Source organism: Lepus europaeus, chromosome 10 (assembly GCF_033115175.1).
Source record: "Lepus europaeus isolate LE1 chromosome 10, mLepTim1.pri, whole genome shotgun sequence".
NCBI classification, from domain to species: Eukaryota; Metazoa; Chordata; class Mammalia; order Lagomorpha; family Leporidae; genus Lepus; species Lepus europaeus.
Genome location: NC_084836.1, coordinates 102,662,103 through 102,674,826, shown reverse-complemented (window position 1 = coordinate 102,674,826; position 12,724 = coordinate 102,662,103). Strand labels below are relative to the sequence as shown.

At 47.3% G+C, this 12,724-nt stretch overlaps 1 protein-coding gene across 2 annotated transcripts in view; it reads left to right on the top strand.

Moving 5' to 3' along the window:
- Window positions 1-12,724, top strand: part of TRPC4AP (transient receptor potential cation channel subfamily C member 4 associated protein) — a 76,632-nt gene that overhangs the window by 50,254 nt on the left and 13,654 nt on the right. Inside the window, exons 8-9 of one of the 2 annotated variants that reach the window (XM_062204091.1) lie at window positions 864-1,049; window positions 10,008-10,150. In XM_062204091.1, the coding sequence (XP_062060075.1) occupies window positions 864-1,049; window positions 10,008-10,150 (329 nt within the window). Of the gene's footprint in view, window positions 1-863; window positions 1,050-9,983; window positions 10,151-12,724 lie in introns of both variants that reach the window. The other variant, XM_062204090.1, reaches the window with a different exon arrangement.

Below are 12,724 nucleotides of genomic sequence, written 5' to 3'. Positions count from 1 at the left end.
AAAGATTTACTTATTTGAGGGGAAGACTGACTGACTTCTTATTTGAGAGGGAGAGTTACAGATCGAGAGAGGGAGACACAGAGGTCTTCCATCCTCTGGTTCCCTCCCAAATGGCTGCAACGGCCAGAACTGGACCGATCCAAAGCCAGGAACCAGGAACTTCTTCCAGGTCTCCCATGCAGGTATAGGGCCCAGGCACTTGGGGCATCTTACGCTGCTTTGCCAGGCCATTAGCAGGGAGCTGGATGGGAAGTAGAGCAGCTAGGACGCGAGGCACCCATATACCTTCTTCACCACAGTGCCAGCCCCTGGCATTTCTTTTTAAAAGACCATTTTTGACCAGCGCTGAGGCATAGTGGGTAAAGCCGCCACCTGCCAGTGCCTGCATCCCATGTGAGCACTTGTTCGAGTCCCAGCTGCTCTGCTTCTGATCCTGCTCTGATGTGGCTTGTGAAAGCAGTAGATGATGGCCCAATTCCTTGGGCCCCTGCACCCACCTGGGAGACCTGGAAGAAGCTCCTGGTTCCTGGCTTCGGATCAGCACAGCTCTGGCCATTGTGGCCAGTTGAGGAGTAAACCATCGGATGGAAGACCTTCCTCCCTCCCTCCCTCCCTCCCTCTCTCTTTCACTCTCTCTCCCTCCCTCCCTCTTTCTCTCTCTCTGTCTCTGTCTCTGCCTCTCCTTCTTTCTCTGCGTAACTCTGACTTTCAAATAATAAGTACATCTTTAAAAGGAAAAAAAAGAGCATCTCTAACTAGTTGATATCAGAGTGTGAATCATTCCTATCATTGCAGATTGTTTGTTGCAGGCTTTAGAGTTGTTTTGCTTGTCTGTTTTCAAAATCCTCTTCTCTCCCTGGCAGCGGCCCTTCTCAGCATCCCTGGCTTTGTTGAGCGGCTTTGCAAACTGGCAACTCGAAAAGTGTCAGAGTCAACAGGCACAGCCAGCTTCCTTCAGGAGTTGGAGGAGTGGTACACGTGGCTGGACAACGCTTTGGTGCTAGATGCCCTGATGCGAGTGGCCAACGAGGAGTCTGAGCACAATCAAGGTACCTGGGGTGGGTCCTGAGAGGGGGCCTTTCCTTTGGGTTCCTGGAGCCATTCTTAACCTCTTCGCCAAGAAGGACCTATATGAGATTTTCTCCTGGTAAAACTTTCCTCAGGGCATTCCTTGGCCATGGCTGTTAAGCTTTGATAGCTATTTCAGAACTTCCCTGGATTTCCTCAGCGTGAACCAGATTGCAGAGAAAGGGGCTTTGTGCAGAACCCGAGGCAGCTGTTCTCAGGGGCTGACTGGAACCAGTAAGCAGAGCATTCTTAGGACGTTTTTTCTTGGAATCTTTTTCCATACATTCTTTTAGCCTTTTTCCAGTGCCTGGTGCCTCTGTTAGCGTGAGAAGGTAGGCTGACTAGTAAGTACATGGATAGACTCTAGTCTTAGGGGCAGCTTTCTGATGAAGGACTCAGCCCATCTTGGGTCAGGTGCCCATCTCTGAAGCATTTGACTGGCCAGCAGAATGGGGTCAAATTGTACAAACCCAGGACTTCTTAATCTCCCAAAGAAGGAATATGTTGTGTTACTCCAACAGACAGGCCACCAGCTTTTTTTTATCCCCTACAACTCCAAGTTGAAGAGGCTAAGTTTGTGGTGAGAATGGCTGGGAGGTGAGGGGCTCGCTTCTCCATCCAGGTCCACACCACACTGACGGTATGGAAGCTTTACCCCCAGACATTGCAGACTGAGATTACTATGGCTCCAGTTTCCCTCACTCCCAGCTCCCTTGCCTTTGGAGACTCCACACCAGGAGAGGCAAGCTGAGAAGATGAGAGGCTCCTACCCTGCTCGGCACAGTGGCTCAGAGATGTTGCCCAAAAGAGAGGCAGTTGGTAAGAACAGAATATGAGGAAGTTTAAGTATAAGGACATTCTTAAAACAGTGCAGATTTTGGTGGCAAGCAAGTAAGGCCAGGAGCTCTTATTAATGAAGAACAAGATAAACCAGAGGCCAACTAGTTTACTAGAGAACCAGTGAAACAGCCAAAAGCGCTCCTAAAATCAGAACAGATCTCAGTGTCAAAAACCATTTTTGCCCAATTTTAATTGAATCAGACTCTAGAGCAATTTATGCCTCAGGACCTTGTCAGAAACAGTAGAGCATTCAGCCACCAATTAGTGGCGCCCTGGGTGTGATACCAGATAAAGCAGAAAGTATAACTGGGAGCAGGGGAGGCACCAAAGAGAGCCTTGTTAAACCTCGTCCCCTCACACCCAAGGCCGTGTTCTCTGAGGTTCCACATTAAAGGCGAAACCAATCCTTTGGAAAAATAGACTTTACGAAGTCTAGGCAAGTAATTCAACAGATAAGCAAACAGCAAGCCCTGAAGTGGGAAGAGGAATTGATGCACAGAGTACTACAGTATATTACCTAAAATGTCCAGTTTTTAACAAAAATTATGAGACATGTAAACAAACAGGAAGTTTTGACCTTTACGCAAGAAAAAGCAGGCCACAGAAATTGCCCCCTGAAAGGACCCATATATGCAGGTGTTTATTTTATTTTATTTTTTTAATTTATTTGACAGGTAGAGTTATAGATAGTGAGTGAGACAGAGAGAAAGGTCTTCCTTCCATTGGTTCACTCCCCAAATGGCTGCTATGGCTGGCGCTGCGCTGATCTGAACCCAGGAGCTTCTTCCTGGTCTCCCATGGGGTGCAGGGCCTAAGACTTGGGCCATCCTTCACTGCCCTCCTGGGCCACAGCAGAGAGCTGGCCTGGAAGAGGAGCAACCGGGACTAGAACCCGGTGCCCATATGGGATGCCTGCACCACAGGCAGAGGATTAGTCAAGTGAGCCACGGCACTGGCCCCAATATGCAGGTTTAATAATGATTTCAAAGCAGCCATTTTATTTAAGGATTTATTTATTTATTTGAAAGAATTACAGAGAGTGAGCTTACATCTGCTGAATCACTCCCCACATGTCCTCAATGGCCAGCGCTGTGCCAGGCTGAAGCCAGGAACTTCATCCAGGTCTCCTACATGGGTGGCAGGGGTCCAAACACTTGGACTATCTTCCACTGCTTTCCCAGGCACATTAGCAGGGAGCTGGATTGGAACTGGAGCAGCCAGTACCCAAATCAGCATCCATACAAATTCAGGTGGTGGCTTTACCTGCTATACCACAACTCTGGTGCCCAAAACAGGCATGTTTAAATACATGATCAAAAGAACTAAAAGAAACTGTTTAAAGAACTTAAAGAGAGCTATGAGGTAAAATAGCCCATCAAAAGGAAATAATAATAAAATAATAATAATAATAATAAAAAAACAGGAAACATAAAAAGGAGCCAAATCGAAGTTCTGAAGGTATAATAACTAAGAGTGGAACTGGCACAAGAAGGAGACAGCAAACTTAAAGATAGATTGGTAGAGATCAGCATCCTGAAGAATGGCGGGACCTAAGAAAAGCAGAGAGCCTCAGAGTACTGTCAGAAGGATGTGGGAGATACAATGGCTGAAAACATTGCAAATTTAATACAAAATGTCAATGTACACATCCAAGAAGCTCAAAGAACGCCAACTATGATTAACTCAAAGAGATCCACACTCAGACACAACATAATAAAACTATTAAAAGACAAAGTAAACTTTTTTTTTTTTTTTTTTTTTTGACAGAGTGGACAGTGAGAGAGAGACAGAGAGAAAGGTCTTCCTTTTGCCGTTGGTTCACTGTCCAATAGCTGCCGCGGCCGGCACACTGCGCCGATCTGAAGCCCAGAACCAGGCGCTTCTCCTGGTCTCCCATGTGGGTGCATGGCCCAAGCACTTGGGCCATCCTCCACTGCCTTCCTGGGCCACAGCAGAGAGCTGGCCTGGAAGAGGGGCAACCGGGACAGAATCCGGCACCCCAACCGGGACTAGAACCCAGTGTGCCGGTGCCACAGGCAGAGGATTAGCCTATTGAGCCGCGGCGCCGGCCACAAAGTAAACTTTGAAAGCAGCAAAAGACAGTTGGTTCCTCATGCCCAAAGGTATCCCAGTAAGATTAACAGCTGACTTATCAGGAATAATGGAAGTGAGAAGGCACTGGGGCTGGGGCAAGTGTTGTGGTGCAGCTGGTTAAGCCACCACTTGCTATGGTAGCACCCCAAATTGCAGTGACAATTCAAGTCCTGACTGCTGTGCTTCCAATGTAGCTCCCTGATAATGTGCCTGGGAAAGCAGCAGAAGATGGCCCAAGTCCTTGGGTCCCTGCCATCCATGTGGGATATCCTGATAAAGTTCTGAGCTCCTGGCTTTGGCCTGGCCCAGACCTGGCTGTTGTGGCCATTGTGAGTGAACCAGCAGATGAAAGATAAGTGTGTCTCCCACTCACTCACTCATTTACTCACCCTACTCCCCTTATTCTGCCTTTCAGTAAATAAATCTTAAAAAAAAAAAAAAAAAAGAAAAGAAAAGAAAATGGAGGAAGAGTCAGCAGCAGTGGGACTAAGATGCCCCTGTCCCATACCTGGATTTGCTACCAGTTTCTGATTCCAGCTTTCCCTGGGATGCAGCAAGTAATGGCTTAAGTGGTGGGGTCTTTGCCACCCATGTTGGAAACCTGGATTGAGTGCTCAGCTCCTGGCTTTGGCCTGGTCCAGTTCCTTCCATGAGGAGCGGTTGGGAAGTGAACCAGCAGATGGAATCTGCTCTCACTTTTATCTTTTTTCTCTATCTCCCAAATAAATAATGTTTAAATTAAAAAACACAGTGAGAAAATCATTAGAGGAATTGAAATGTTATATTAGAAAATTATAGAGGTGAGCATCTGGCACAGGAGTTAAGATACCATTTTGAATATCCACATCCCATAATCTGAATGCCTGGATATGAGTCCCAGCTGTGTTTGTAATTCCCGCTTTGGGCTGGTGTGCACCCTGGAAAGCAGCAGTGGTGGCTGAAGTAATTGAGTCCCTGCCACCCATGTGGGAGACTTGGATTCAGTTCCTGGCTTCCAGCTTCAGCCTGGCCCAACCTTGGCTCTTGTAGGCATTTGGGAAGTGAATCAGTGAACGGAGGACCTTTTTATATCTCTTGGCCTTTCCAATAAAAACAAAAAAGAAAAATACAGGCCAATATCTTTTTGGACTGTAGAAGCAAAAAATCCTCAACAAAATACTAGCACAAATAAATACAGCAACTTACAAAATGCTTACACAGCTGGTAGTTGGTGCAGTGGATCAAGCTGCTGCTTACAACACCAGCATCCCATGTCAGTGCTGCTTCTAGTCATGGCTGCTCCACTTTTGATCCAGCTCCTTGCTAATAAACCTGGGAAAGGAGAAGATGGCCCAGGTGCCTAGGTCCCTGCCACTCGTGTGAGAGACCAGGATGGAGTTCCAGGCTCCTGGCTTCAGCTGTATTCACAGATGGCATGATCTTGCATGTAGAAATAACCAAAGAATTCATGAAAAATAACCAGTGAGTGAATAAATGAGTTCAACAAAGTTTCAGGACACAGATTAGTGGTCAGAAGTAAAGAGTATTTAAATATAGTAGAAAGTAACAAACCAAAAATGAAATTAAGGAAAGTTTCATTTATAAAAGAAGTAAAAATAATAAAATGCTTAAGAATAATAAGAAAGTACATAATTTACACTCTGAAAATTACAGCACATCATTGACAGAAACTCTGGACCTAGATAAATGTAAAGATATTTCCAAGTACTTGATTTAGAAGACAGTGTTGTTAAGACAGCAGTATTCCAACACTTTTACCTACAGATCAGTCTACAGATTTATCATAGTCCCTATCCAAAATCCCAGCAAGTTTCTTTGTGGAAATGGAATCACTGATCCTAAAATTCTTATGGGGAAATAAATGCAAAGAATCCATAACAGCCAGAACAATCTTGAAAAAGAATACCTTTTAATGAAATGTACACTTCCTGATTGGAAAACTTATCACAAAGCTACAGTAATGAAGATAATTAGCTCCTGGCATAAAAGTAGACATATAGATCCCTGGAATATGAGAATTCAGAAAGAAGCCTTCACACATATGGTCGATTGATTTTCATCAAGTGCCCCAAGACCATTCAATACAGGAAAATTAGTCTTTTCACAAACAGTGCTAGGGCCGTTGGATATCCATATGCAGAAAATGAAGTTGGATCTTCATGTGCAAAATTGAAGTCAAAAGGATCAAAGACTGTAGAGCTAGACCTCTAAAATCCTCCGGGGAAGACACAAGATAAATATTCATGAGCTTGGATTTGGCTGTGATTTCATAAATGACATCCATAGCAGAAGCAACCAAGCTAATAGTTAAGTTGAACTTCATGGAAATTGAAACCTCTGTGCTTCAAAGAACACAGTCAGAAAAGAAAAACCCCACAGAATGGGAGAAAATATTTGCAAAACGTATGTCTGATAGGGTATAAACAATGTATGAAGAACTCCATAGGTCAGTAATAAAAAAGACAACTCATTTCAAAATATGGACAGAGGATCTGAATAGAAATTTCTCCACAAGATATGCCAGTGGCCAGTAAGCACACTGAAAATATGTTCAGTCTCATTAGCCATCAGGGAAATACAAATGAAGCCCACAATGAAATGCTATTTCATACCCTCTTGGGATGTTTACCATGAAAGACAGGTAGTGACAAATGTTGGCAAGGAAGTGGGGGAAGTCATATCCTCATTCACTGTTGGTGGGCTTGTAAAAAGATGTGGCCATGTTACAAAACAGTCTGACCGTCCTCAGAAGATCAAACACACACCTCCATGGCCCAGATACATATCTATGAGAAGTGAAGACATATTTGACAAAACTTGTTCATGGCTGTTCATTGTAGCATATTCAGAATAGCCGAACTATGGAAACAACCCAGATGTCTTAGCTGATGAATGGGGAATGGATCTACAGAGTGCGGTATACAATAGAATATTACTCAGCGATCTAAAAAAATTAAATACATGCTACAGCATAGATCAACCTGATAGCATGGTGTGAAGTGAAAGAAGCTGGTCACAAAAGATCATGTGTTTAGTGGTTGCCTAGAAGTGAGAGGTTTGATGGGAAACAAGGAGTTACTGGTAAATGTGTGCAAGATTTCTTCTGAAGCTGATTAATGTTCTAAAATTGATTGTGGTGGTGGCTGTACAACTTTGAGTATGCCAGAGCCCATTGAATTGTGGTTAAATGGGTAGATCATATGATACATGAATTGTAGCTCAAAGCTGTTTTTAAAATGAGAATGCCCTAGGGAGTGCAGTGAAGTGTGGACACACTGAGAGTGGTGACTGCTTTCATCACTTTTGTGGTGCAAAGAGATTTGTAGGGAGGACAGGCCTCGTGAGCTAGTTTTCCCCTCTTCATCCTTGAGTATGATTTTATTCCTAAGCTCTGACCTTTTCATTCAAGACTGTGTTTCTTGAAAATATTTATTCCAGGGAGTTTGTCAGGTCTGTGCAATCTGGGCACTTGAGGAGTCCCAGCTGCCTGTGTGTCTCCACCCACGTTTGTCACTGAGGTGGGCCTTTGTGCCACACAGGGCCCCAGGAACTAGGAGGTGAGGATGCCTAAGCCTTCCGGGTCAGCCAGTCATGTGTGTGGTAAATCTGTGCTATGAATCTCTTTTTCCCCCAGTACCAGCAGCTCTGGGAGCTGGGCCAAGGTGTCCCAGCATGGAAATGGAGTAATTACAGTTTTTGCCCCCAAGGTATAAGAAAATATATGTGAATAGGTAGAATTTTCTGCAGTAAAATCTTTCCTAGTCTTTGACCACTGCCACTTTAGTTGACATTAATTAAAGGCTTGCAGATTGACAAGAAAGCAAGTAGCAATCAAGCATCACCAGGAAAACTCAGAGTTCATTTTTTACTTCTATTTAACATAGTTAGGTATGCCTGACAGTCTTGTAAGTACTACCAACATTTAATCTTCATAGTATTAAGAGGTAGACCCTGTTGTCAAAATGGCTGTTTTCTTTTTTAAAATATTTATTTATTTTATTTGAAAGTTACAGAGAGAGAGGGAGAGACAGAGAGATCTTCCATCCTCTGATGCGCTCCCAGGTGGCTGCAATAGACAGGGCTGAGCCAGGCCAAAGTCTTTTCTTCCAGGTCTCCCTCATGGGTGGCAGGGGCCCAGACACTTGGGTCACCCTCTGCTGGTTTTCCCAGGCCATTTGCAGGGAGCTGGATCAAAAGTAGAGTAGCTGGGACACAAACCAGTGCCCATATGGGATGCGGGCGCCACAGGCAGTGACCATATTGGCTAAGCTGCAGCACCAGCCCCACAGCTGCTGTTTTGCTGAGGCACAGACAGTGCAGCTGGAGAAGGTGCTTCCGGCCCGGCAGTCTGGCCTCCACAGTGTTCTTGCCACAGCCGTGCTGCCTCTGTCTGTTGTGCTTCATTCAGCAATGTGTCTTCTTCCAGGGTTGTGATTTTATACTAGTGATGCAACACTCAGAGAAATCCGCTACACCCTACAGAAATCACCATGTCTTCCTAGGGGACCTTGCTTGAATGTATCTGGTGACCACTGCTCACACCACACTGTGGTGGCCCTTGCAGAGGCCTCTAGGGCACCAGCTCCAGTAGGAGTTTGAAAGGACCTTAGCTGTTATTCACTCATCCTTTCACCCTAAAGATGAGGAAACTAAAGGGAAAGAACTCTCCGAGGTCACCTGCCCTGTAGAAGTCCTCTGAGCAATGCTTTCTTAAAATTACAGGGACCCAGCCATGACAGGAGCTTCTCGAGAATCAGGGACGAGGCTTTTCTTGTGTTCCTTTTCAGTCTTTACGGTAACCCTTGCCATAGCATAGAGCCGCCTCAGGCCTGGGGAGGAGGCGACTGGCCCAGAGTCACCTACCTGCAGTTTTAACTCCAGAGCCCTCTCTGGTCCCCTGGTCCCCTCCCTTCCTATGAGTGCCCTCCACTGAGGCCTGGATGACCTGCAGAAGTCTTTTGTCAACTGAGTAATAGAGTAAATGAGATGGGTTCCATAAAGCCCAAAGTATGATGCCTGACACACTCTGGTTTCTTATCTGCTGTCATTGGTAATAGTGAGATGAGATAACATGGGAATATGCTAATTCGCATAGATAGTATGTTCATTTGCATCATTGATGGGAGTTGTGATCCTTAGTCTGCTTTAGAAAGTGGAATCTTAGGGCCAGCACCATGGCTTAACAGGCTAATCCTCTGCCTTGCGGTGCCGACACAACGGGTTCTAGTCCCGGTTGGGGCGCCGGATTCTGTCCCGGTTGCCCCACTTCCAGGCCAGCTCTCTGCTGTGGCCCGGGAGTGCAGTGGAGGATGGCCCAAGCCCTTGGGCCCTGCACCCGCATGGGAGACCAGGAGAAGCGCCTGGCTCCTGGCTTCAGATCAGCACGATGCGCCGGCCACAGCGGCCATTGGAGGGTGAACCAACAGCAAAAAGGAAGACCTTTCTCTCTGTCTCTCTCTCTCTCACTGTCTACTCTGCCTGTCAAAAAAAAAAAAGAAGGTGGCATCTTAGAAAGCTAGGTTGTTCTTTGAAACACAGAGAAGAAAAATCTTGAAAAGGCTGGGTCTTCAGCCTTCAGTGGTGTGCGCTCGTGGAGGCCCCGGTCAGTGTTCAGAATCCTTCATGACCTGAAGGAAGAGACACATAATTTACTCTCACGGGCATTTGGCCACATTCTGGATTGTCTGTTGGCCAGAGGAAAGAGGAGTAAGGGGGAAAGGGATGGAGCACAGGACCAGAATATTTTCACTTTGTTGAAGGTGATGAGATAAAATAGATCTGTGGCGTCCATTTTTCTGAGTCTCTAAACATGCTTGGATGTGGGGGTTTGGAGGGAGTTTGGTGGCTTTGAAAGCTCTGTCATGGGCTTGGAGTCCAGTCTGATGGTTCTGTGACCTCAAGTCTGTGCAGGGCAGGTTTGAGGGGCAGAAACGTTTCCTCACCAGCCGTGACTCACCCCTGTCTCCTGGTGGCTGTGTCAGCCTCCACTGTGTTCCCTCCTCCAGGGGCTTCTGAGGACAGTGGCCTGCCTCACACTTCAACTAGGACCCAGCTGCCCCAGTCAATGAAGATTATGCATGAGATCATGTACAAACTGGAAGTGCTCTATGTCCTCTGCGTGCTACTGATGGGGCGTCAGCGAAACCAGGTGGGCCCCTCTCCGCCATCTCAGAACAGGGAAGCCGTGAGCAGATGCTGCCTGGGTGCTCGTGGCCTGCCAAGGACTCTGTCAGGCCCTCTGTCTCTCCAGCTCAGCAAAGCACAGGGCTTCCCTGCCTTCTCTCTGTTTCACATGGCAGGAAACCTGTCTGGTTCCAGAGCCCAGGTTCTTTGCACTAAACCTTGCCAGGGCAGCATTTCTAGGTAGCTTTGGAGCATGGGACAGAGGGTGGGCAGCTCACCTCAGTAGAGGGGAGAATCAAGGACTGGTGAGTAGCCAGACTGGTCCTGCAGATGCAGTCTGATGTGGGCAGAGCCCAAAGCTATGTCTGCTTACAAACACTGGGCAAGTCAAGGGCGGCTCCAGATGAGCTGGGCTTGCTGACTATTGGAGCAGATCCAGGAGGGAGGAGCAAGGACCTGTAACCTACAGTGGGAGAAAGCAGGTGCTGGCGGTGCACAGCACACACACACACACACACTCTCACACACCCAAGACCCTGCAAGGTAACACTTCCCTGCTGGCTGTTGTTTGCTAGGAAGAAACCAGGCAAGGGGAGGAGGGCTTTCCAGAGGAGCCCTTCCCTGCCTAAGTCCCACAGTGGACTGTAACAACTCTGGATGGCAGGTGCAGTTATCCCCGTTTTAGAAGTGTGGAACACTTTTCAACAGGGTAGCCAGGGAGAAGACTCGCTGACAAGATCACATTGGCCATGGCATTGTCCCTAAGAAAATGAGGAGCCTGCCCAGTAGAGGGGGGTACCGAGTGGTTTGGTGAAACAGATAGCGTGGTGAACGGACTGGCCTGAGCAGCAACCAGGAGGGCTGAAGGGGCAGCAAGAGCCCAAACCCTGTCGGGCTGGCAGAAGCCACTTGAATTTAATTTTTACTCTGAAGTGAGAAGTCCCCTGTTGGGCTACTGTGTGAAAGACTAGGGACAGCATGCGTGGGAGTGGAGAGACCCATTCGGGCCCTCATTGTCAAGATCGTGGTAGCTGGGACAGCACTTTGGTTGTAGGACTGGTGGGAGGAGGTGGTTGCATTCTGGATGTATTTTGAAGGTGGAACAGGCAGGATTTTTCTGATGGTTTGGATGTGGGCATACGAGAGAGGAGTAGTTAAGGAAGACTCCCAAAGTCTGTGGTCTAAGCAAGTAGAAGGATACATTTGGTGTTTGTTGAGATGGTCCAGACTAACAGTGGGTGAGGAATGGAGGGGCCGGCTTAGGGAGGAAGAGGAGTTCAGATTAAATAAGGGAGGTTTGAGGCGTCTTTGACAATTGAATTGCCTGGAGTTGGAGTTAGGGAGCCATCCTCAGCATGCGGTGGGTTTTTAAAACCAGGATATGGGATGAGATCCCATAGGCAGCCACAGGCCTGCCTGCCTTCAGCATGCAGTGTGTCGGTGCACTGTCGCTTTTACTCTTTTGAGGCACTTTCATGGTGAGCTCTCCAGTGGGTTAGCTGGCAGGAAGCGACACACTCCACCTGCACTTAGTGCTTAATGGCCCTGCTCTTTGGTAGAGCCAGGGTTTAAACTCCACTGCCCTGCCTTCTCTCTCTGTCCCTCACCAGGGCCATCCTGCTTCCTCAGGCCCCCTGAAGCCGAGGTGCTGTGCTTATTGGGGTCTTCATTACACGATGTGGCTCTGGCCCCGCTTCCTCGGGAAGGCACTGTCACAGTTGGACTCTGGCCCCACTGAGAAGCATTATGTGCACAGTACATTGTCCTTTGCATGTTCAGCATTGGCTGAGTTCCTCCTGTGTGCCAGGCACTGCGGGGACGTGGACTCACAGCTCCTGCTTAGACTGGGTGATGAGGGCAAGGGTTTGCTTGGCAAGGCCTCTCAGGAGGCATCCTTGAAAAGGCCTTCTGTGGATGTCCGTTTGGGCCAAGTTCTCTGACTAGTCTTGGCCCAGTTAAAGGCACAAGACTTCAGATACTCCCGGATGCTGTGTGTTTCATCCCTCCAGTGATAATGAGAATAAGCTGTGTAGCAGTCACTCTTGTTTTCCAAGACCCTGAGCTGCTTTCATATTACTTCACTGAGCCTTATCCATGCTCCGTTATCCTCTCTTTTCCATCAGGGGTGCAGGCTCAGAGAAGGATGTAGCTCATGGTCACAATCTGGCCTCAAAGCCTGTGCTCTGGCGCAGCTGCCTCATTAGGGAGCTGGGTACTTCATCCTGCCCACCCGCCTGCTCGGACGGATGAAGGACTGGACCTGAGAGTAGGAGCAGTGCATTTGACTTGCAAAATCTGTGCCCTCAGTGAGGAAGCTGGTGTTTTCAAGAGAAAAGAGGAGTAGCATTGTAGAAACATCAAACCTAGCACTGGCCTGGGCTTCAGGAAACCCTGGGTCTACTCCAGGTGTGCCATGGAAAGCTCCTCTTTTCCAAGCTCTGTGGCTCACTTGTGAGTGACTTGAAGCCTGGTTTTCTAGTCTGTACAATGAGATAGTTGGATTGGATGAACTTTGAAGGCCTTTGTAGTGTCAACCATTGCCTCTTTTTAAAATGTATTTATTTGGAAGAGTGACAGGGAAAGACCGAGAGAGAACCTG